Consider the following 27,684-nt stretch of genomic DNA (forward strand, 5'->3'; position numbering starts at 1 on the left):
AGCTTGCAGATAAACCACCCAATAAAGCATTACAATAATCTAATCTTGAGGTCATAAACGCATGGATTAACATTTCTGAATATGATATTGAGAGCATAGGTCATAATTTAGATATATTTTTGAGATGGAAAAATGCAGTTTTACAAATGCTAGAAACGTGGCTTTCTAAGGAAAGATTACTATCAAATAGCACAACTAGGTTCCTAACTGATGACGAAGAATTGAATGTTGTCCATAACATATGCCTGCCCATACCATAACCCAACTGCCACCATGGGCCACTCGATCCACAATGTTGACATCAGCAAACTGCTCACCCACACGACGCCATACATGTTGTCTGCCATCTGCCCTGTACAGTGAAAACTGGGATTCATCCGTGAAGAGAACACCTCTCTTAAGTGCCAAACGCCATTGAATGTGAGCATTTGCCCCTTCAAGTCGGTTACGACAACGAACTGCAGTCAGGTCGCGACCCTGATGAGGATGACGAGCATGCAGATGAGCTTCCTTTAACTGAACATTCGCTTTTTTTCCAAAATGACTTACAAATGAGGATGATTAGTATCACCTGTTTGATTATTTCAACTAAAAAATTAATGCACAACAAGGTTATTATTTCTGATAATTAGGGGTGTAACAGTACACATATTTGCAATGAAAATCTTTGGTTCAGGTCTTTCGGTTTGGTACGCATGTGTACCAAACAAATACAGCATTGATTTAACAACGACGACGAACTACAGTCAGGTCGAGACCCCGATGAGGACGACGAGCATGCAGATGAGCTTCCCTGAGACGGTTTCTAACAGTTTGTTCAGAAATTCTTTGGTTATGCAAACTGAATGTTGCAGCAGCTATTCGGGTGGCTGGTCTGAAACGATCTTGGAGGTGAAGATGCTGGATGTGGAGGTCCTGGGCTGGTGTGGTTACACGTGGTTTGCGGTTGTGAGGCTGGCTGGATGTACTGCCAAATTCTCTGAAACGACTTTGGAGATGGCTTATAGTAGAGATATGAACATTCAATTCACGGGCAACAGCTCTGGTGGACATTCCTGCAGTCAGCATGCCAATTGCACACTCCCTCAAAACTTGCAACATCTGTGGCATTGTGCTGTATGTATAAAACTGGACATTTTAGAGTGGCATTTTATTGTGGCCAGCCTAAGGCACACCTGTGCAATAATCATGCTGTCTAATCAGCATCTTGATATGCCACACCTGTAAGGTGGATGGATTATCTCGGCCAAGGAGAAGTGCTCACTAACACAGATTTAAACAGAATTGTGAACAATATTTCTTTGAGAGAAATAGGCCTTTTGTGTACATAGAAAAAGTCTTAATTCTTTGAGTTCAGCTCATGAAAAATGGGGGCAAAAACAAGTGTTGCGTTTATAATTTTGTTCACAAAATTTACTCACGCAGTATATACACACATATATGGTAATATATATTTCTTTTTTTTTTTTTTACATTTTTACTCTATCAGTCAGAAGCAAAGCATGCTGGGAACTAGAAATCTGCTTTAACTCATTCAGTGAATGTGAGCATATATGTGTGTACATGGTCGCCGTGATTTTGCCAAGTAAGAGATGTTCCTGGATCAACATCTTTTGATTATCCTGGATCAACATTATTTTCCAAAAATATAGACTTAACCCAACCCCTACCCCTAAACCTAACCCTACCCATAATTTATTCCTAAAATCAGTGGGAAATGATAACTTATTAATAAGGCTGTAGAAGCACCTAACCCTGATTGTAAGCCTAAAACAAATATTTCTTGAAAAGTTATATCCAATCCTGATTGGTTGATTGGAATGTTATACTTGGTGAAATCACGCTCACCATGTGGACATATATTCACATTTAAATGGGAACATCTATGAGCAATCTATACTCAATAAAGGATCAAACATTATAAAAATTAGATTTATCTTTGTCCTCATTTAATATATATAAATATAAATATATTTTTGTATGTATCAATATATAGCCATATATACTGTCAATGCATATATTGCTTTATATTGAAAAATATAAGCACTAGTTTCCAATATATGGAAATATATTATGTTGTATATAACATTATATTTTGCAGTATTTTCCCATATATTTTTAGTAAGGGTAACCGTTCTGTACCATTCTTAGAACCATTCGGCCTGATGGTGGAAAAGTGGCTCACGTTAAGCAAAACCTTCTGAAATAGGAGTGTGTCTATGGAACTTCCTTTTGACAACATCACATCATCACATCATGATATAATAACTGGTAGTCATAAATGCCAGTTATAGAGTTTATGCTTATTACATTTACATTTAGTCATTTAGCAGATGCTTTGCACCTTGTAACAGTACACGTATTTGCACTGAAAATTTTTGGTTCAGGTCTTTCAGTTTGGTATGCATGTGTACCAAACAAATACAGCATTGATTTAACAACTGCGTGAGTGGAACTTCAAAGTGAAAGTGGGGAAAAAAAAAAATGTGAAAGTGACGTGACATGCAGCCAAGTGTGGTGACCCATACTTGAATTTGTGCTCTGCATTTAACCCATCCAAAGTGCACACACACAGCAGTGAACACACACACAGCAGTGAACACACACACACACACACACACACACACACACACACACACACACACACACACACACACACACACACACACACACCACACACACACACACACACACACACACACAAACACACACACACACACACACACACACACACCCGGAGCAGTGGGCAGCCATTTATGCTGCGGTGCCCGGGGAGCAGTTGGGGGTTCAGTGTCTTGCTCAAGGGCACCTCAGTCATGGTATTGCCGGCCCGAGACCCGAACCCAAAACCTTAGGGTTAGGAGTCATACTCTCTAACCACTAGGCCACGACTTCTCCCAAAGCTGGCAAAAATTGGCAAGGTTGACTGTATATCAAGTCATCCTGGCGGGGTATTGCGTAAAGTTTTTAAACCAGCAATGATCACACCCCGGATAAACCTCTTAGGCTACAATATTGCCTCTGCAAAAGAAAAACATTCATTGGAAATTACCAGTTTTATATATTGTTATTTTGTTTAAAAAAAACAAAGTCTCATCTTTAGATTATGTCCACTTTTTCAAGAAAATTCAAACAATGCATGCTGTTTTCATGGTCTTTGATGTGGTGTGACAGATCACTGCATAAACACATCAGTTCAAATGGCAGCGCAGGGCGCACAGTCTCTTTACTGCTAGTTTTATTTCAAAATCAACATGAATTAACATCTCATGCCTCCTCAATCAGTGTTTACACTGCAGAAAGATGTGAATAAAACAGTGATTTCCATTTTTTTGTTTGCTAGCAAAATGAAGTGCAGAGAATAGCATTTTGTTAAATATTAGATACTCATTAGATACTCATTAGATTTTACTTTTCCTGTTAGTGAAATCTTAATTATTTAATGTGTTTAAATACTTATATTATGAAACAAGTTATGACAATAAATAAATTTTTTATAATGTAGTTAATTTAAATCTTTTTAAATTCATTTAACCCTTAAACTCATACCTCGGGTCTTTAGTGACCAGGGACATCATTCTCTACCCTCTCCCTCCTTCATTTTTTAAAATTAGACATCAACTTTCTTTGTAGTCCTCAATCTATTCATTATAAACAAGATAACAACAAAAAAATTAGTAAAAAATATAAAAGAATGCCTGTTTTCCGATTAATTTTCTAAAAAGTGTATAGGGTCGCTACAGACCTGAGGTATGTAAATTAGGGGTTGAACGACTTCAGATTTATTTAAGTCGAATTTTATGTGATGAAAGTCAAAGTCGACTAGTCACTGATAACGTCATTAATGAACATAAGCCTGGAGCTGTAAAAACACCTTGTGCTGCCCACATGGTTACTGCTCCTATAACAGCTAATTTTTATAAGTTCTTTTGTCTTTGGGTCATTATATTTCTCACAGATTTCTGCTTGTTCTAAATCAGATAACGTTACAGATAAAGTAGCACAGTGAAGATTACATTCATATGAATGCATTAGAGAGAGCGATTGCATGTGTGAATTAATTATACCTGGCAGCGTCTCTCTACTAGTAGTGAAGCTGTGGGATTTAGTTATTAAGAAATAAAATATAGAACTTTTCAGTTTCTAAGCTATTTTATTGAGAAATCACAGAACAGTGCTGACAATACATTTCCGCGGTGAATGATTCTGTGTGGGCGCGATCTGCACGTGATGTACGAGCTACTGTCTGTAGCCTATGTGTGTGCATTTCAGTGCAGCAGCACATTAGATTAGAACGGCAATTAACTTACCTGTACAATAAGCGGTTTAAAATGTGCAATCTCCTGTTCAATTTTAAGCACCCAGTAACAATCACACATGACTTGTGGAGCGCTTTGTGTCTTTATTTGTAATTTTAACTGTTTGGAAACGGAGCATAAATGTGGAAGTCCTTCAAAGATTTATTATCCTATTGCGCCCTCTATAGGACAACTGACTAGTGAACGTCAAGCTTAAAGCGTCATGGCAGAGCATTGAAGTCGACTAATCGATTAGTCGGTGCAACCCCTAATGTAAAAGTATTTTTTCCTGCATAACTATGTTTACATATCTTATGACTCAATTTGTGCAATGGATCTTTTTTTCCTCAAGGTGGAACTGTTTGATACACCATGATGACGTGATGTTTCACTCATAATTACTGCAGGCATAAAACAAACGAATATCATCAGCAAAAATTTAACTGGTTTGAATGGCTTTACTGCAGAGCAATTACTATACGCAATGGAATATAAATGTCACTGTCATTTGATGCTGGATGTGGACAACATTAACTGGTTTTCTTTTTGTGAGCCCCGGCCTACACCAAAAAGGGGCGCAGGCGGCTCGTACAGGACACTGGAAGGGGCAGAACCCATCCCGCTTTGGTAGGGATCCCAATTCGTCGATCACCGACGTGACATCGAGAGTGACCAACTGAAAGGGAACGTCTCGAATACGTATGTAACCCTCGTTCTCTGAAGTAGGGAACAGAGACGTCACGTCCCGTCGCCACGGCTGCTGTACCGCCGCTGAGTGGCTGGGTCACCGGCTCAGCTCCTCAGCGAAAACTTGGTATGCATTGCACCTGCTGCCTTTTTGTGCTCACACTGTGATCAGCAGCAGCTGGATGCAATAATCGCATGACATCCCAAACCGTCTCACATAGTTTACACTCAAAGTAGATTGGTCTCTCTAAGCGAGATCCCAATTCTTCGCTCACTGACGTGACATCACCATTTCCTCCTTTAGGGAACGAGGGTTACATACATAACAGAGACGAGTCTAATTTTACAAAGACTCAAATCAAATGATATAATTCTATTCCCAGAAATAACAACACTGATGCATACAAACATTAATTAAATCCTAATATTAAATACATATTTATATTTAATATTGAATTAAAATCAATATAAGAATCTAAAAAAAATCAAAAAATGATTTTATTGTCACAGCCTTATTCTGAAAAAGCACAAACTGCCCACTAACATGACTTTAAAGACCCCATGAAATCAAGTTTTATGACTTGTAATCCATGTGTATAAGCTTTGAAGTCACCTGTTTACTAGTAGTGTACTCCGAACGTCTGCTGAATTAAGTTTTAGCAGCAGTACACAACTTTACAATTTACAGGTTTGCTCTGTATTAAAATGCACCAAAAATTCACCTTGTACTCAAATTGTTCTCCAACAAAATGCTGTCTAGTATGAGAATTACTAGCAATAGCAAGTACAAATCATAGTTCACAGCTGTGATGTACACAGCAACTAGCTATTTAAGAAGAAGGACCTTTAATAACCCTTCCTGGTTCAATAAAAAAAAAAAAAAATAATAAAAATAATACAAATTATAATAATAATGTGATATACACAAATTAAAACTCTGCTTCTCCAACCATTTCATGGGGTCTTTAAATCTACTCATGAAAAACATTAGACACACCACTACAAACACACAGCCACAACCAGCTACACATGCATTTAAATGTGTTAACATACACATTTTGGAAATAAAACCTGATAAAATATGACATTAAGTCCCTGAGAGCTGGAGGATGTTTCCCTCAGTCTGAGACAGTAAAGAACAACAGCTGTGTTAAGATGCATGATATCTGCTAGAGAATTGATTATTGAGAGCTGAGCACAAAAATATACCTTAACTTCAGCAAGCCAACGATGGGAATCTTTCTGCAGTCCTGGAGTCAGGGTAATGGCCTACAACATCGAAAAACACACAAGCAGGAAATCTGATTACAAATACAAATTATGCATGAAAGTACAAAAAAAAAAAAAAAAAAAACTCTTGTATAATGACACTATCTAAAATTGCACATCTCTGCAGAGGTTAAGAAGAAAAAAAAATTCTGAATCGCTCAGTAGGAACTTCCTGTGATCTGGGAAATATTTTTATTTTTTTTTTTTTTTCAAGACAGTCACAGTCTACTGGAGGACTGGAAACCTCAGAGCTCTGTGGGGAAAACCCCTCCGCACAGATGAATCACTTTGCAAAAGAAAAATCAGCAGATTTACAAATTTCTCATTTACAGCCATGTTGTACACCTCCAGAGTAAGTGATCACAGGAGGGGGGTCTGTCACCTTTAAAAAAAAGCAAGCATGTGGAGGATTGTGTACTCCTGACAGCTCACCTGTCACAGACAACAATATTTAAACACTACCATAATGGTTTAGACTGCTGACACAAACGCATCATGGGAAAGAAGGCCATTTTGTCACTTTCTTTCTTAAATCAAAAGGGGCTGCCAGCAGCAGATAAAAAGGTGTGAAGGATGCAGAAGAACTTTAAAGACTGGAACATGACATGCATGTTGACAGCTTGAGCTAAGAGACAATAAATTGTCCTTTAAAAAAAGCCCCAAGAAACAAGTACAGACAACCTGCAAAAAGCAGGGAGTGACTTCACAGTTTAGAGATGAGACTTCTGTTCATCTGGGAGGAACACTTCCCAGCTAGGAATGTTATTGTACTAAGAATGTTCCAAAAACATTATACGTTATGTGAATGTATTCAGCAGAAATTTTAATATTAGTTCCCAGAATGTTCTGCTAAAAGGTAGGTTTATAGATAACATTATTAGAACATTATCCCCTAACATTCTACTTAAGATTTAAGCAGGAAACTTTCCACTGGACATTGGGTGTGGACTCAAATGCTGATCAGATGTCAAATGTTGGTTGAAATTAAAAACCAAACCTTTGCCAACTTCATTAAATAACTCCAAAAACAGTATTTCCAACTTCACCTATTATAAACCAGATTGACGTAATTTTGTCATACATTTACAAAAGGTCTTACTGAGATTAACAGAGGTTTAGAATTGTTTGGTTTTATGTCACCATTATGGTGATCAGTGTTAGCTTTAGTTGGGCAATTTGACACTTGATTTTTCAATGCTTTCCTCTTGTTGCTGTAGCTATGTTTGTTATGGCAAAAACAGCAAAATAAAATGTGATTAGATGGTGCTGATTGCTTGCTGGTAATTAAGATATCATCATGTAGTAGTCTGGTTATCTGATTTTATACAGTTTAATTTATGGTATTATAAGCATGTTATTTATTATAGCAACTCAATGGTTCAACTGACTGAGACCCAGCAGAATTTCAATAAGATCGTTTCAAGGATAAAAAAAAAAAAACTTGTTTATCAATCAAACATCAAAAGTCAGTGTATGAATCTCAACAATGGTGACATGTTCATGCTGCAATGTATTCTGGGTACATCATGCAAAACTCATCCATGGCTCCCAGAATGCATTGAGCATGAAGCATGTCACCATTGTTGAGATTCATACACTGATTCTTGATATCTATGTGTGCCTTCACTAGTTCAAAGTAATTTGTGAATGATATAATTTAAAAAGTACAGACAGAAATACAGATTATCTGATTAAAGCACTGCTGGATCTTATGCTGTTGAAACGCATTTACTATAGTCACTAATTTATAAAAAAAAAAAAAAAAATGAAATCCTATCATTACATGATGATATCTTCAACATCAGCAACATCTGGTCAACCAGAGTGCGCGTTCTACCACCTCAAGCGCCGCCGCCAACTCGTCTGCAAAGTACATTTGCAGCTTTTGACCGCTGAGTGGCGCTTTTACCACAAGCTATCAAACAAAGGCATCAAAGCACATTTTCGCAAATGGCCGTCAAGGGAAAATGTAAGAAAAACACTGTAGTTAAAATATTTAATATTCACAGATGAAAATTGAGTAGGCCTACTTAAGAAGTTATGTGCGTTTCTTAGAATGAATTCAAGGATAAATGTCAAGCCAAATGAGCCTGTGATTATATTTTTTCTAAGCTGCACAGTATTACACCATATTTTAGATTTGAAACATTTAACTTTTTACATTGTCATATTATCCTAAAGAAATGGTGGTTTACTTTTCATGGGAGCATTAAAAGTGGGTAGCCTATTTTAGTGAGCTAGGATACATGGATCTACACTAAACAAAATTATAAATGCAACACTTTTGTTTTTGCCCCCATTTTTTCATGAGCTGAACTCAAAGATCTAAGACTATTTTATTTTCTATGTACACAAAAGGCCTATTTCTCTCAAATATTGTTCACAAATCTGTCGAAATCTGTGTTAGTGAGCACTTCTCCTCTGCCGAGATAATCCATCCACCTCACAGGTGTGGCATATCAAGATGCTGATTAGACAGCATGATTATTGCACAGGTGTGCCTTAGGCTGCCACAATAAAAGGCCACTCTAAAATGTACAGTTTTATCACACAGCACAATGCCACAGATGTTGCAAGTTTTGAGGGAACATGCAAATGCCAGAGCTGTTGCCCGGGAACTGAATGTTCATTTCTCTGCAATAAGCCGTCTCCAAAGTCGTTTCAGAGAATTTGGCAGTACATCCAACTGGCCTTACAACCGCAGACCACGTGTAACCACACCAGCCCAGGACCTCCACATCCAGCATCTTCAGCTCCAAGATCGTCTGAGACCAGCCACCAGGACAGCTGCTGCAACAATCAGTTTGCATAAGCAAAGAATTTCTGCACAAACTGTTAGAAACCGTTTCAAGGAAGCTCATCTGCATGCTCGTCATCCTCATCGGGGTCTTGACCTGACTGCAGTTCTTCGTCGTAACCGACTTGAGTGGGCAAATGCTCACATTCAATGTTCAATGGCGTCTGGCACTTTGGAGAGGTGTTCTCTTCACGGATGAATCCCAGTTTTCACTGTACAGGGCAGATGGCAGACAGCATGTATGGCGTTGTGTGGGTGAGCGGTTTGCTGATGTCAACATTGTGGATCGAGTGGCCCATGGTAGCTGTGGGGTTATGGTATGGGCAGGAGTATATTATGGACAACGAACACAGGTGCATTTTATTGATGCCATTTTGAATGCACAGAGATACCGTGACGAGATCCTGAGGCCCATTGTTGTGCCATTCATCCACGACCATTGCCTCATGTTGCAGGATGATAATGCACAGCCCCCTGTTGCAAGGATCTGTACACAATTCCTGGAAGCTGAAAACATCCCAATTCTTGCATGGCCAGCATACTCACCAGACATGTCACCCATTGAGCATGTTTGGGATGCTCTGGATCGGCATATACGACAGCGTGTTCCAGTTCCTGCCAATATCCAGCAACTTTGCACAGCCATTGAAGAGGTATGGACCATGCGAAGGAGATGTGCTAATAATAATAATAATAATAATAATAATAATAATAACAATGATAATAATAGATTTTATTTGTAACACACTTGCACAAACGCCACCCCGGTGGCATCAGGTAAACTGTGCCCAGCGGGCACATGCATTTACAGTAACCCTCTGGCAGTCAGGTTTTAAGGGATACGGCAATTAACGGGTTAATCCGAAGCATCAAGACTTTGAAATCACATACACAGAACAATATTCATTAAGAAAGTGAAATTAAATGATTAATAAACTATTTATTCGAACCCTCGCTATTTTCTATTCTAATAAAAGTTTTGGCTGTGGAACATCTGTAATAGAATTGGCTAGCTGGATGCAAATAAAGTCATGCCTTTTATTTTTTCCCCTGTTTGCTATTTCACATTCCTGTCACTGAAGCGTTGTGGGCAAAGACACAGAAGGCAACTGAAACAATGTGGTTTAAGTCAAGGTGATTATTAGTGGTCCAAGCACATTTGTTTGTGTAGATGATGCAGTTACACAATGAACATGTCTCTTTTCAAGTAAATTATGAGTCCTTATATGAGTACTATTATATGCACAACATGAAAATAGAAAACTAATATAGTGTCCCTTCTACACTTTTTCAGTAATGTGCGATAACTTGAGAAATATGTTGTCAATACAATTAAACTAACAAAAAGTAATGGTATTTAGGAGCTGATAGCTTTTGCATAATTACAATAATGGGCTTCATTAAAGTTTATGAAAAAAGAATGAATTTTTATGCATTTTTTATTAATGCACATAAATGAAACATTTTCAAGTCTTTGAACAGATCTTGAAGTATTTGCTATCCTGTGGCGCCATCGTGTGGAAAACATTAGCATTGTGGCCTTCATTTTTGAACAACATGATAAAAAGGGGCCAATATTTTTTGAATGATTATAAATATTTAATGATTAGTTTACTGATAATATACCCACATTAAAATCTAATTTACTGATTCTGTATCTTATTTCATGCTTAATCATGAGTTTAATTTTCAATTTACATTTTTAAACAGTGTTGAATGATTACTATGAGTTTCTAAATTTTTTTTTTTTTTTTTATGTTTTTTTATTTTATTTTTTTTTTTTTTTTTTTTTTTTTTTAGGATTTACATTTAAAAAAAAAATTTGCCTACTTCAAACATTTTAAGCAGCTTGAACAAAACCTGTTGATATTTATTATAGACCAATAATTTGGCAAATTTGATAAAAAACAAATTTATTATGAAAATAAAAGTGTGTACACCAGTTAAATTGGACGATAAAGAAATTGCTAACAATAGTTTAATAGTGCATGTTTTTTAGTTTTATAGGTGTTTGGATGTAGAAATGGACAAATCAAATGTAAAATAACGTCATCGATTTAGTTAAATATAGATACATTTTTTGTTAGAGCAAAATCATAATAAATAATAATAATAATAATAATAATAATAATAATAATAAATACTTGAATACATACACACATACAAACAAAAAAAAAAAAAAAAAAAAGCCAAGACGAATGATTTTCTGTTTTTTTTATAGATTAAAATTGAAGACAGAAAGCAGCTGGTAAATGCAGTCACTTTAATATTCAAATCCAGTATCATGATCCACTTCAGATTTATTTCTCAACAGTTTATATTCACGTGGCTGTTTTCGTTTATATTCGCCAAGCTATTATGTATTTTGAAATAATCTTGTACTTGATTTGTTCGTTCTTGCGACGAAAAGCCAGAATCAGCGTCCTCTAGAGCTCGAGAGATCGATGTTATTCTGCCCTTAGACAGTCTCGCGCTGTCAAATAGTATTTCTTTTCACAATTAAACAGCTCAAAAACACCTGAATTCAGCTCTTGTTGTGTTCTAATGGGTGAGTTGTGTGCATTCGCGGTAATATTTTGTTTTAAAAGGCTCTTAAAACTATAAAAATGCTTTTATTGTGAGCTCGTGAGACTGCACTCGCTGATGCATCGCTGATTTCTCTCTGGTCTCTCTCATTGTTCTGGCCAGACATCAATTATTAATGAGATCTGACCCGGTAATAATAACATGTGTTGGTTCAGCTTATCAGTGTGAATGAAATGTGTATTTATTTGTCCGTTCTCGCCAAAAAAACCATCACCGTGTTCTGGAGCGCAGAGCAATCGATGTGATGTTCAGCCCTTAGACAAAGAAAATCTCACAAGCACTCATAAACACTCATTTTCATCTCTATAATATGTTCTTCTAATTGTTTTGTGTTAATTCGCCGCTGTGTTTTAATGTAAAAGGCTGTAGTTTCTGTATGTACACTTTTTTTTTCCCTTCAAGTGTTCAGAAGTCTCGCGCTGTCAGACAGGCTGCAGCAAATATTTAATTTTAACACTCACAAACATCTGAATTTAGCTCTTGGTGTGTTCTAATTGGCGGATTGTGTGCAATCGCCGTAATATTTTATTTTTTAAAAGGTCTTAAACAAGAATAAACTCGTTTGTTGTGAGCTCGTTGAGACTGCACGCACTGTTCGGAGCGGTGACATATCTCTCGTCTATCTCTCTGTTCTCTGGCCATACATCAATTATTAATGAGCCCTGACCCGCTAATAATAAGATATGTTGGTTAAGCTTGTCAGTGTTAATCAAATGTATTTATTTATTTGTATTTTTAACCGATTTAAAAGTGAAACTAAGCGAGACTCCTCCCTCTCACTCCCGGGAATTGCTCCTGTAGAGGCGCATTTTCTCTCAGACAATGAAAGTCTCAGCACACATACACTCCTCACACAGAGCCAAAAATCCATATTCAAATCAAAATAGCCGACTTCCTGTTGGTCGTAGCTAATGACTGTAAATTAGAAAGTTGTCCGTCTTAATAAGAACAATATATGTACCGAGTTTGGTGTCTGTAGCTAAAACTAAGCCCCCCACTTTTGACAAAAGTTGGCGCTATAGAGTGCCTCCTCCACGCCCTTTTGTGACCTTTTGCCAGTGTCAAGCTATCATTAATACTGATATGTGTTCTGAGTTTCATGAAATTCTAAGCATGTTATCTGCCTCAAAATCAGAATATATTATACAGAAAAATATTCCAGTTTGATATGTTGCCATGGCAACACTATATTAGATATCAATATCCCCTCTACAGTTTTACATGGGCCGTGTTTTGTCATTATTCTGATGAAGTTTGAAGCAAATTGAGTAAAAATAAGATGCTGAATTCAAAGAATTTTGAAAATGACACACTTCCTGCTGCCAGTTGGTGGCGCTATAACTTTGACTCCTAATAGTCACATATATGCGATCGGCATCATACAACGAACAAATTGATTAAGTTTAATTAAAATCAGGAAATGTATGTGGATGTTATTAGACACTTCCTGTTTCTCATTTCTCGCCATAATTTCAACGCCTCGCCACGAGCAAACCGTTCAAGATATCAAAAATCCCCTGGCAATTTTACATCCCCAATGTCTTGAGATCATGTTGACCAAGTTTGGTGGCAATCGGGTAAAAAAACCTATGAAAAGTATATCAAATTCCAGAGCATGCGCTTTTTACATAGCTCTAAATAGCTGACTTCCTGTTGGGCGGAGCCTATGACATGCAATACGAAAGTTGTTCGGCACAATGAGATCTATATGTGTACTGAGTTTCATATGAATACGTGCAAGTATGTTTGAACTATACATCAACATTTCTGACTGTGTTCCAGGGGGCGCCGTAGAGCCCCTGTGCCACGCCCGGGTCTCAGCCTCTGCAGCCTCCTAAAGGCCACAGATTCTAAGGTGTGTGCAAATTTTCAAGAGTTTTTGAGCATGTTAAGGTCCCCAAAAGCCCCCACAACTTTGACGAAAAATAAGAATACTAAACCCTAAATAGCCAACTTCCTGTTGGGCGGAGCCTATGACATGCAGTACAAAAGTTGTTTGGCTTGATGAGATCTATATGTGTACCTGAGTTTCATACGTCTACGTGCAAGTATGTATGATATATGGCCCTCCATATTCCAGGGGGCGCTGTAGAGCCCCTGTGCCACGCCCGTGTATCAGTCTCTGCCCGGCCCTAATGGCCGCAGGTTCCAATGTGTGTGCCAATTTCCAAGAGTTTTCGAGTATGTTAAGGGCCCCAAAAGCCCCCGAGACGTTGGAAAAAAATAATAATAATAATAATAATAATAATAAATATAGCTGCAAGCAGCGATGGCGGGCTCAAGCCATCAGTGCAAACGCCGCCCCGGTGGCATCAGGAAAACTGTGCCCAGCGGGCACATGCATTTACAGTAACTCTATGGCAGTCTGGTTTTAAGGATTCGGCAATTAAAGGGTTAATCCAAACCATCAAGACTATGAAAGACACACACAGAGAACAATACATAATACTTTAGTAACACTTTTTTATAAGGTTTCAGTTATTAAGATTAACTAACATGAACAATAATTATATTGCATGTCAATGTCAGTTAATAGTCAAAACTTTAAAAAAAAAAAAAAATCTGTTAACATTAGTTATGCACTGTGAACTAAAATCAACAAACATTATTAAATTCTGTGAAAATATATTTTTCATTTTCATTTACTAATGTTTACAAATTAGACCTTATTATAAAGTGTTACTAAAACCTATATTGATTTACACTGTGTGCACAATTATTAGGCATGTTGATATTCTGTTTTTTTTTTTTTTCAAGCACATTTTACCAATTCCCAATGACATCAATCTTAATAACTACCATTAATTTTGTATTTAATCATTTATGAGCGATATATAATTGTCCATGAAGGCTGGAAGAGAAAAACTCCTTATATTCAGGTGTGCAGAATTATTAGGCTTTTTTTACAGATGAAATGAGCCAAAAAAGAGTTTTAACTCGGACTGAAAAGTCAAAAATTATTAAATCCCCATGAGAATTATTCAAAACTATTGCAATATAGAAATTGCAAAATTTCGACATGATCATTGGACAAAAAAATGCTGACTGGGACAGTGGAGTTTGAAAAAAAAAAAAAAAAGGTGGAGAAAAGACACAAGTTAACTGCAAAAGAATTAAGAATTAAGACTTTTCAGAATAGAAGATGGAATAAAAATGCGCTCCCCAAACCTACTGCCAGATTCTGGAACAGGGGTCAGGAACCTTTTTTGACCAAAAAGCAAAATTTTTATTTTTGGTTAAGAGCCATTTTTCCAAAAGGGCATATATATATGTGCTTGGAAAATATCATCTGAATATCAAGTGCCTAATAATGATGCACACCGTGCAAAGAATTTTTAATGATTTTATTGATCTATAAGCATTTGTAAAATATTTTTGCCGGCATTACAGCTTGGTCTTCATCTGTGAGCTTATCTGTTTTACTGTTACATCATGAGTTGTGTAAATTCAGATAAATTTCATGTCACAGGATGTCATAGGTCAGTATTTAAATGAGTTTGAAATTTATTATTATTATTATTATTATTATATAAACCTATGCAATTATATATATATATATATATATATATATATATATATATATATATATATATATATATATATATATATAATTGCATAGGTTTTAATAATAATAATAGTAATAATAATAATAATAATTTCAAACTCATTTAAATACTGACCTATGACAGTATTGAATTTTTTTTTTGAAACACACACACACACACATAGCATATATATATATATATATATATATATATATATTTTTATTTTTTTTTTTTTTTTTTTTTTTTTTTTTCACACACACACACACACACACACACACAGCCTATATTAGGTGTGTATTGATTCATCGATATAGATCAATGCATCGATAGCACCTAAAAAAAAACACCTAAATAACCTTTGTAACATCAAAAACGATTAATCTATATTCAGTTTTAAACAGTGATGTCTATGCAGTTATTTACGTTTGATATATTAGGGATGTATTGATTCATCGATATGGATCGATTCATCGATACCACACGTACAATATAGATATCTGTTATATAAATAGGCAGCTTATTTGGCACTGTCTACATTTTCACATAATGTCCGTCAACGGCTGCATTCTCACCGATTAGGACTCGGTATAAGGCACAAGGTGAGCATATAAGACGCTCGGGATTGTTCGCGGAACAGTCGAGCGCTGTGTGAGTTTTCACCGCACACATCTGAAGCGCGTGCATGCACACAGACAGCCGCACGCGCGAATACTAAACTGAGCTATCTTCCGCTTTTTTTGTGCATGGATCAATAAATACATAATTACATCTAAATGCGCGTTTTGGGGAATATCCTAGTAAACACAGTCGGTTAGGCATATGTCTTAACGTTAACAGTTCAGAAATAAAAGGCATGTGTATATTAAACCCGTGATTGGTTCTTAAAGTGAAAGCATAATAATAAATCTAATGCTGTCAAAGAAAAATACAAGTGCTCACTGCTTCTGACCAAATAAACTTTGTAACATCAAAAACGATTAACACATACACTCAGCGCACACACATTCTTCACAGGGCAATGGCAGAGTCATCAGAGTGACTCAGCCCCCTCCTTTTTCTCACCCAGGAGAGACTGGCCTCAGAGTGAGATCAGATGACTGACAGTTTTTTAATTTTCTGTTATCCATAGAGCATTGAAAAATCGTGAAACTATGCATATTTGCTCAGAATGACTTATCCTCTATATATAAAAATTTTGAAGTGTTTGGAAGCTGCACTTTAAGAAATATAAGACAATTAATGTTTACTTTTTTACTGTTATTTCAATAAATCACTACGGCAAAACCGTTCAAGCTATCCAAAATCCATTCGCAATTTAAGTTCCTCAATGTTTTGGCATCATGTAGACAAAGTTTGGTGTGTATACTGTAATTCTCCTCTGAGCAGTATGCATTAATTCACAGCTATATTTTTTCCAAAAATCCATATTCAAATCAATATAACTGACTTCCTGTTCATCGTAGCTGATGACTGTGTGAATTAGAAAGTTGTCCGTCTTGATAAGAACAATTTATGTACTGAGTTTTGGTGTCTGTAGCTAAAACTAACCCCCTCACTTTTGACAAAAGGTGGCGCTATAGAGTGGCTCCTCCACGCCCTTTCATGAGCTTTTGCCATTGTCTAGCTATCATTAATACTGATATGTGTTCTGAGGTTTTTGTAATTCTGAGCATGTTATCTGCCTCAAAATCACCAGAACAGAATATTCAAGTTTGACACGTTGCCATGGCAACACTATATTAGATATCAATATCCCCACAAGAGATTTACATCGGCCGTGTTTTGTCATTATTCTGATGAAGTTTGAAGCAAATCGAGTAAAAATAACATGCTGAATTCAAAGCATTTTAAAAATGACACACTTCCTGCTGCCAGTTGGTGGCGCTGTAACTTTGACTCCTAATAGTCACATATATGCGATCGGCATCATACATCGAACAAACCGATGAAGTTTGATCAAACTCAGGTAGTGTATGTTGATGTTATTAGACATTTCCTGTTTCTCATTTCTCGCCATAATTTCAACGCCTCGCCACGGACAAACCGTTCGAGATATCAAAAATATCTTCGCAATTTAGCATCCCCAATGTCTTGAGATCATGTTCACCGAGATTTGTGGCAAACGGGTGGAGTTCCTCAGAGGAGTATATCAAATTCCAGAGCATGTGTTTTTCACAAAACCCTAAATAGCCAACTTCCTGTTGGGCGGAGCTTATGACATGCAGTGCGAAAGTTGTTTGGTTTGATGAGATCTACATGTGTACCGAGTTTCATATGTATACGTGCAAGTATGCATGATATATGGCCTTCAATATTCCAGGGGGCGCTGTAGAGCCCCTGTGCCACGCCCGTGTATCAGTCTCTCTGCCCGGCCCTAATGGCCACAGATTCCAAGGTCTGTGCCAATTTTCAAGAGTTTTTGAGCATGTTAAGGGCCCCAAAAGCCCCCGAAACCTTGAAAAAAAATTAGAAGAATAAAGAAAAAAAAAAAAAAAAAAAAAAAAAAAAAAATAATCCTAAGGAAAACAATAGGGCTCCTCACCCTCCAGGCTTGAGCCCTAATAAAAAATAATCCTAAGGAAAACAATAGGGCTCTCGCCCTCCAGGCTTGAGCCCTAAAAAAACAACCACAGAATCTTAAATATCACAATCACTAAACATAATATCTCAGCAGTTGTATGCTTTCCTAAATAAAAACACTCTTCAAGTTTGCTTTAATAGAGTCCAGACTCTGTGTGACTTACAGCTGGACAAGATGGTTCCAAAGCTGTGGGGCTGCAGAACAAAAAGCTTGTCCCCCCCTATAGTACAAAGCTTGGTGGAAGGAACTTGAAGGAGCATGCTACCTGATGATCTGAGAGTATGATTTTAGAGTTGTAAGCTAATCAAATCTTGAAGATACAAAGGTGCCTGGCCAAAAATACATTTATGGGTTAACAGGAGGATTTTATATTCGATCTGGGAAGAAACAGGGAGCCAATGGAGTGATTGAAGGATGGGAGTGATATGTTCAAATTTTCTTTCATTAGGATTCTAGCAGCACTATTCTGGATGTATTGTAACTTTTGTATGTCCTTAGCAGGAATCCCAACAAAAAGTCCATTGCAGTAGTCCAGCCTTGAGGAGATAAAGGCATGGACAAGTTTCTCTGCATCTGGGAGGGTTAACAGGGGGCGAAGTTTGGCAATTTTTCATAGATAATAAAATGATGTCTTACACAGATGTTTTTTTGTGGTCACTGAGGGTCAACTGTGAATCAAACTGAACCCCCAGATTGGTGACTGAGGAGGAGAGAGTAATGACCTTGCCATCAAAGGTGAACTGAGATATAGGAAAGGAATGGATCTGATGGGGGGTACCAACAAGGAGTCCCTCGGTTTTACTACTATTTAACTGTAGAAAATTGCTGTTCATCTATCTCCTCAAGGCATGCAGTAATGTGCAAGATGGCTTCTGAGGGGTTTGGAGCAGTTCTGATATAGAGCTGCGTGTCATCAGCATAACAATGGAAGGACAACCAATGTCTGCTGATGACATACCCGAAAGGTAACATATAGATGGTAAAAAGGATGGGACCAAGAACTGATCCCTGCGGAATACCACATGTGACGGTGGACAGCCTGGACTTACATCCTCCCAAAATGACATGTTCAGTCCTGCCAGACAGATAAGACCAGAACCACTGCAATGCAGTCCCCGAGAGTCCAACTGTATGATGGAGGCGATCCAGGAGAATGGTATGGTCCACTGTATCAAAGGCCACTGACAAATCCAGGAGAATAAGCAAGGATGGCGATCTTGCATCAGCTGTCATCAGTAGGTCATTTGTCACCCTGAGCAATGCTGTTTCCGTGCTGTGGGCTGAACGAAAGCCTGACTGGAACTTCTCAAACAGATTATTACATCTGAGATGGCTCTGAAGTTGGAAGGCAACTGTCTTTTCTAGGACCTTTGACAGAAAAGTCAGGTTTGAGATAGGCCTATAGCACCTCTGGATGTAATGAGGGCTTCTTCAAAATCGGGCGGATGACAGCTGCTTTAAGAGAGGGTGGAACATGACCGGTTTGTAATGAAAAATTTACTAACTTTGTAATGATTGGACTGACAATAGGAATGAATGACTTAAGCAGAATTGTCGGAATAGGGTCCAGTGTGCAGGATGATGATTTCATTCCTGCCAGAATTTCATCAATGTGACTGCTTGAAACCTCAGTAAAATATGGGAGAGATGGCAAACTCCCAAATAAAGGATTAAAAGCAGGCGAGGGTGGGGGATGAGATCCAGGCATTAAGGAGCGGATGTTGTTCACTCTCGATCTAAAAAAGTTAATAAAGCTATTGCATCGCTCCTCAGTGACTTCAGTGGAAGAAGGCTGTTGTGGTTCCAAAAGATGGCTAATTGTAGCAAACAGCTGCTTTGAATTGCCTGCATTTTTATTGATTTGATTTGAGTAAAATTGACATTGTGCATCTTTCAGGGACTTAAAATAGGACCTTTGATGGTCGCGAAATGCAAGCTTATAGACAGTGAGTCCCGATATTCTATAAATGGCACTCCAAGGCACGGCCTGCCATTTTCATTTGGCGTAGTTCTTGAGTATACCAGGGAGCAGAGCACTGTTGCACTGCGTGAGGCAAATGGTGGTCACACCAGATACTGACTGGTTTTCGGACCCCCTCCCGGGACCCCCCAATACAGTAAAACTGCACATATTAGAGCGGCCTTTTATTGTGGCCAGCCTAAGGCACACCTGTGCAATAATCATGCTGTCTAATCAGCATCTTGATATGCCACACCTGTGAGGTGGATGGATTATCTCGGCAAAGGAGAAGTGCTCACTAACAGATTTAGACAGATTTGTGAACAATATTTGAGAGAAATAGGCCTTTTGTGTACATAGAAAAAAGTCTTAGATCTTTGAGTTCAGCTCATGAAAAATGGGGGCAAAAACAAAAGTGTTGCGTTTATCATTTTGTTCAGTGTATATGCAAAATGTCAGTATTCTCACATATTAGGCCTATATTTGTCACAAGTAAAAAAATAAAAATAAAATATATATATATATATATATATATATATATATATATATATATATATATATATATTTATTTTATTTTATTTTATTTTTTTTTAATTCCTTTAATAAAACAGCATGCATTTTTGACACGCACATTTGTTATTCGTTACCTGTCCTTTATTTTGACAGATAACTACTTGGGAAAAAGGTATCTGTTTGTACACGGATTAAGAAATTGTTGCGTTTTATAAATTATTTCCTTTATTTTAGCTCAACTTGAAGCACTGTGTAATTTCACTCCCATTATTAAGGCCTAACTAAAACAAGAAACAAATAAATTAAACCTGGCCACTGTTTAGCTAAATCATTGAAACTGAAAAGAATGGACATTATAATCAACAAAGTGTACACAACGTAAAAAAAAGAGCTTCATTAATTGACAACTTCAGTGATTTTAAAGGGAGACGCCTTTACTTGCTTTTGTACATTTATATATTTATATAAAACTCCAAAAAAAAAAAAAAAAAAAAAAAAAAAAAAAAATATATATATATATATATATATATAATAATTTGCAGCCACATTTAAATGCAGGAATGTATACTATTCCTTAAAATATCCGAGTGCAAGATTTTCGTGGCGCGACCCGAAACATTTATTCTTATTTGTCTACATATTTTATCTTCATTAAAAATCTTGTTTGGTATTATTTTGTATAATTGCATGTAAAAAATAATTAACTTTGTAATGCATATGCAAAATGTGAAACTGCAATCTTATTCCCACTCTATAACATTTTATAATTATTTGTACAAAATATTTAACCTGCTTTGTATCTTTATTATTTAATGCAAAAGAAATTTATTACAAGAAGTTTATGAGACTCATGCATCTGTTTAATCTTGATCAAGAACAACTAATGATCAGCGATTTGGAGCAACATCGGCCATTAGATCATTTTAAAATGTCAAATAGCCTTCTATTTACAGGTTATAACTGCATCTGTCTTGGTTGAAGACTTGTGAAGATTTATGTTTAATGCGGATCCCATACTGTAACCTAAAATAAATGTGCTCTATTACTATTCATATTCAAGTGTTTGTGCAGAAAATTAATATGCATTACAGGGAGGCACCCTCATGATCACATGAATTTTTTCCTGATAACAAAATAACTTAAAATTGGGATGCCTCATATACTTGAGAAATATATCAACAAATAGCTTGAAATGTCTACTTTTAAACTAACCAATTCAAAATGAATACAAATACTCCCTGATTATCTGTAAAGGTTGCATTTCTCTCGAAAGGCGCGTCCATGTGGAGATGAGTCAGCACCGTGAATGTCATCTTGCAGCCGACAAGAAAACATTAGTTTATTAATAAATAATTTAAATGTCTCCTTTTTCGCAATTATTAAGCTACTGCCTGTGCTTTGTGGCAAACTTAATGCTTGTGCTTGAGCGCAGAATATATTAAGGCTCATCACTGATTAGACTGTTAATTTAATATAAACGTGATTAGTTGAAAAATGACTTGAATGAACGATTACTAGTAACTAAAAAATCTTATGTGGGGGCAGCCCTATTAAATTCCTTTTAGACATCTCTGTTAAAGTTTTAAAGCATTTTATAAGCGTTTGCATAAATTCTGAATTCTAAACACATCCTCAATATTGATTTTTCCTCTGAAACACAAAAAAATGTCAAAATGGAAATAAAATTGATAGGCCTATTTTATGTTTTTTGTGAATGGTCAACCCTTCTCTATTCTGCATATATTGTTGCTTCTGGTTTGTGCATTGTTAATCACAGAAAGTTTACAAAATATGTTGTCTCCCAAAAACTCTGGTCTTTTGTGTCGAGTCAGTAACGTGTATTTCCCAAATCTGAAATAGCCTATAAAACACGTTCATAGACGGATAATTTTTTGATGTCTGGACTCTGTTTGGGATTTAGAAAAACATAAAGAGACCGTTCAATATACTGGTAATGAATACATTCTGTTAGAATTTATATTTCAGGTTTTCATTCAATGTCATGTCAATAATGCTGAAGTTGCCCAATAATGAAACTAAAATTGATTAGGCCTAATATCTCAGGACGTTTCTTATTACTGCAATATATTTTTATATTTGTATTGCTAAAATGACTGCAGCGACAATTAAAACAGTGCAAAACTGAAAATAGTACAAAGCAGCACATTAAGAAAAAAAGTTTTTCTCTTTGGCAGATGCGCGTCTCTTTCGCCAGTTTCTTTGTTTCTCTCTCAAAGATGACTCATGTTTCCTGAGAAAAAAACAAACCATATTATATTCCATGTAATGTTGTATGCCATTGCAAAAATTGCAAAAGCCAAACAAAACGAGGCATTTGTCCTAAAACACATTTTGCCTAAACTTGCTCTGCAAGTTTAAAATGCTGATCAGACACTCTCCATTTGAAAGAGCAAGAGATTCACATCTTTATTTCAACCCCCACAAGCTATACAGAACTAACACCAAAGCCCTCCAGCTGGACTTAATGCAGTCACAATACTGGATGCTTAGTGTAAAATGGACACGCTCTATCTAAAAAAAAAAACAACAACAGCGAACTGCAGAATACACACATCTAAATTAATCATTTTACATATTATTTTATTATTATTATAAAAAAAAAAAACAAAAAAAAAACACCACAATCGGGATTTCTGAAATCACTTACACCACCATACAATAACTTAACAAAACAAACCAAACCCCCCTCCACCATTTATTTTCTCAGAAGATGCCCTTCATTCATCTCACTTCACAATAATAAAAAAATAACAGTGTCATCAAGCAGATAATTATTTTGTGTTTATTATAGTGTTCTAATGCTGATCTTATAGGCCTATAAGTCACTTTCACTTTATATATATATATATATATATATATATATATATATATATATATATATATATATATATATATATATATAATATATATATATATGAACTATATATATATATATATATATATATATATGAACTGCCAGTAAGCAAGCTGCTTTTTGATGCTGCTTTGATGAATAGCCTATAAAACTGACTTACAGCACTGATGGTAATAGCACCGTTTATTTTTCAACCTCACATAAAAATTATTAATGGAACCAAAACACATTTTTGCTGTAATAATAATTAATTATTTCTCTCTGTTCTCTCTGCAATATCTGATGTAATCAGCCTGGTTTCAGTCTGTTCAAAGCACGATAATATTAACGTTTCACTGTCATTATTAGCCCTCCATGGATTCAGTCTTATTTGTATTATATGTAGCTTACTGTGAATATAAACCATCAGTTTCTGACACAGGAAAGCTAAACTGCACCTGCTTTTAGAGCTTTGCATTTCAGCCTGAGCTCGACATGTTCACACAGACACAGACGGCAGAAAGCACATCCAGTTTATTTTCTCTATTTTTCAGAAGCACAACGTTTTGTTGATATTCATGAGAGTTTACACAAAAACAAGGGTACACCATTTACAGTTCCGAATTAAATATTAGTCTTATCTGTATGACCAAAAATGACGGCTTACGTCAAGTTGTTTCCACTGTTATGAAGAACACAATAAAGGGATCGCAATGCCGCCTCTGTGTTGAATTTTTCTTATTGTTTCATTATTAATTAATTTAGAAAAATGTTTGGAACTTTTATTTATCTTCCACTCTCTCTGTACAAACGCTTAGATATACGCCTAACAGTGCACTTTTAAATGTTTAAACTAACATTGTAATATGCTTTAAGTGTTCTATATACAGATTTTATTTTAAGCAAGTCGTGATTACTTGAGAAGGATTAATTGATCAAACGTGATCAACTCAGAATTAAAAATAAATAAAAAAAAGTTCCAAACATTTTTCTAAATTAATTAATAATGAAACAATAAGAAATATAACATTTCAATTAAAAACAACACTGAACTATTTTACTGGCGAGAGAGAAAAGAGACATGGGCTTCAGTCGGACTCAGGCCGAGGATACTGGTAAGCTGTCGGCCAAGGGCTGCTATAGGGCTTAGGTGTGAGGCCCGTGCAGGGCTCTACCTGATTTCTGTGTTTTGAAACGAATGTTGTGAATCAGGGGTTGTTTTCTAATTAAATGACAAAATTCTTAAGTTGTATTGTGTTGTCTAATTCGTTTATTTATTTATTATTATTATTTACTATTATTTTTTACTTTTTATGGATTCCTCCCGCATGGCCAAATTCTGTATACGAAACCGTATTATTTATTTATTTTAAATGGATTAATTATTATTTAAACACATTTATATGGGCTCTGTATATGGGAATAAAACATGTTAAAAAAGGCCAGATAATGAATAAATATGTGTGACCTGCTGAAATAAATAAGAAAATTATTAAAGGTATGTTTAAAGCTTTTTATAATTTGTGACATTAATGTGACTATAGTTCCTAAATATGTGTTAGGACCAGGCCTAGCATATAACACACAACAATAAGCCACCTTTTTAATCGTTTTATTTTTATGGCATAATGCACACATTAAATGTAATCTATATATTCCAAGTTAATATCCCATTTTTTGTATGATTTCTAGTTTTTCATGTCGCAGGTTTAGCCTATTATTCTTGATTTCTCACAACTTATTTTGTTCAAGGTTTTTTTATTATAATTATTAATTTATTTATTTTTAAGAAGTGAGTCAGAAAATTGCGATGTGAATAAAGTCTCATGAACGTGCAGCCTTGTACACATGGATATATATGCTTGTACAATGGACCAGCGGCCAAGGTCAGGGTTTTTCATTCAAAAATTTAATTAGCCTGTAGATCGAAATGAAAGCTCCTTAATACAACATAAGGAAATTGTGTAGTTTTAATGGTTTCATAATGAATGTTTAATAACCATAACATAATTTTTTTTTTTTTTTTGATGCATTAGGCTGCAGCTTATATGACTATCTCACGTTTTGAAATGAACTTTCTAAAAATTAATTTTAAATAAATTTTCTAATGATTTTTAAGAATGTTATAATTTTATATTATAAAGTTATTTTTGTTTTATTTTGTTATTTGATCTCCGTTTACAAAACAAAATATAATTGATATTGAATATAAACTTTATTAACTTAATGGCAATTAAATTAAATTAAAGTTATTCACTGTCATTAAACATGCCATGAGGGCATGGAAGTCATCAATGGCAGAGAACAGTAGCTATGTTCAAAGCAGTGTTAATTCTGACAGGCATTTTTGATTTAGTCTTAGTCTTTTTCTAGAAAAGAAAATGCTTAATAGTCTTAGTCACATTTTAGTCATTTGAGTCTTTCATAGTTTTAGTCTAGTTTTAGTCAACGAAAACTCATTGTATTTTTGTCAACTTTTAGTCAATTAAAAATAGTCATTAATTCTTCTCTCTTTAGACCAAATCAATTAAGCTTATCAGAAATTTGAATTAAGTATAGAATTTGGAAAAATTTGAATAAATGATAATTTAAATTTTTGGGTGAATTATCCCTTTAATAGTGAAAAGGGAGCAACTTATAAAAATTAGTTCATATATAATTTATAATTTTTGAAAAAGAAGCAGAATAAGACAAGACGACAAATACGAAAGAGATAAAAATTAAAGAAATTTTTCAGATACAGTAGGTTTACTTAAAATATTTATTTAACATCTTTTGTTGGTTAACATCAATGACATGGATAGGTATTTAATTAGGAATGCTGTCCCTTTAACCCTCTGGGGCCGACTAACGCTAACATGCGTTTTGAGGCATCTTCTCCTGATAACACAAAAAAGAACTTAAATTACACTCTCGTTTTTGATCGTACAGATAAGAGCAATACAATTGAATCTGTAAAGGGTCTAATTTTATTTGTATACACATAATAACAACAAAACTTTGTGCATTTATAAAATAAAGAAAACAAACAGGGTGCGCTGTCTGCAGCCTTGGTCTGCGGTGATCTTCATTTAGAAACACGTCATTAAAATGAACCGTAACTCAGCAAATACTCAACACCGAGACATGAGAGAGATATCTATAGAAAGCTTGACATGTCTACTTTTAAACTAAGCAAGTCTTATCGAAAACAAATATTCTATGATAACGTAATCCATATGAAACCAACGCGACGTCGAGTTTTTCACATCTCCCTTCATTATATCTAATGTGACCACGCCCACGCACCGAGTGCGCTATTGGCATTACAATTATCCACGTGAAGCTCACAGTAACAATGCCCCATAACAACAAACGAAGCAGCGAGTTTTTTACATTTTACTTTGCACTTCGCGTTGAGAGGAATGAGACTGAATTCACCGTAGAAAAGACTTGCTGTGACAAATAAGAAAGAATTCACCTCAAGAAGCTTTGGATTACCTTTGGATTATTGATGCAGCGGCTTGATCAAGCAGAGATCCTAAACATGAGTAAACATGTTACTAGTAAATGTATAATCAAGTGAAACATTATAAAGTTTCAGGGCCCTATCATACACCCGGCGCAATGCGATACCAGGCGCAGCGCAAGTGTGTTTGCTAGTTTCAGTCCGGCGTCGTTCGCATTTTCCCGTCCAGCGCCACGTCGTTTAATTAGCAAATGCATTTGCGCCCATTTATGTGCCCATGGGCGTGCTGGTCTAAAAAAGAGGTATGTTCAGGCGCATTGCTATTTTAAGGAGCTGATAGACTGTGCCATAGACCAACTCAAACCTGGTCTAAAGTCTGGCGCAATGTTTTTTCTTTGTTATTTAAAGAGCGTGTTCGTATAGGCGGGTCCACAACGCGCATACACGCTGCTTATTAAACACAGGGATGCACAGCAGCACACAAACATGCCAAATATTAAAAATTAAAGGACTGAAATGCATAAGAATTTTTTGTAGGCTAATTAAATATAAAAATGCCTACATGTCATAATGGATAGTCATCACATGTATCAGAATTAGGCTACGAGCACGAACAGCTCAGGCCCCAGAGGGTTAAGATGGATCACGCATGTAATACTAACACACGTTCAGTTTTCATCCTCCTGTTCATGTTCACTTAATCCATAATTGTATTTACGTGAGATACTCTACACGATAAACATTTGGACTGTTATGTGTGTATTTGAGCACTGAGAACTGATCGTGCATGATATATGAGAACTGAAGAAGTAGAGCAAAAAGAGCACTTCTATCAGCACGATTCCGCCTATCCCGCATTCACTAACTTTAAGTTAATCGACAACGAATTGTGACTCCCGGGAAAAATGGGACATCTGGTCACCTTATCCTTACCCTTTCAGGTGCTAAGGCCATTGTTTCAGATCGCTAGTTCGCATTTTGGTAGTCTATCCACTGCGGCTGCCATACTAAGACTATGCGAAAGCCCCTTATATCCGATTGCAATCCAATGACAGGGACGCATGTTTTTAAGGACAAGACAGTAGCTTAAAGGATGTATTTTGAATGTCTGGTAGTCCCCAAATAACATTATGGTCCCATCATACA

The 27,684-nt window shown here is 36.0% G+C and overlaps 1 protein-coding gene and 1 non-coding gene across 2 annotated transcripts in view; both read right to left on the reverse strand.

Moving 5' to 3' along the window:
* The window catches only part of LOC109113217 (centrosomal protein of 128 kDa-like), a 158,194-nt gene that overhangs the window by 57,503 nt on the left and 73,007 nt on the right, over positions 1 to 27,684 (reverse strand). Inside the window, exon 17 of the mRNA XM_042747132.1 lies at positions 6,195 to 6,254. Coding sequence (XP_042603066.1) covers positions 6,195 to 6,254 — 60 coding nt within the window. The remainder of the gene's footprint in view (positions 1 to 6,194; positions 6,255 to 27,684) is intronic.
* LOC122141146 lies at positions 2,892 to 3,033 on the reverse strand. Its single transcript, XR_006157571.1, has one exon. It is a non-coding gene; the product is annotated as a U4 spliceosomal RNA (small nuclear RNA).

The sequence above is a fragment of the Cyprinus carpio genome, chromosome B20 (assembly GCF_018340385.1).
Source record: "Cyprinus carpio isolate SPL01 chromosome B20, ASM1834038v1, whole genome shotgun sequence".
Lineage (NCBI taxonomy): Eukaryota > Metazoa > Chordata > Actinopteri > Cypriniformes > Cyprinidae > Cyprinus > Cyprinus carpio.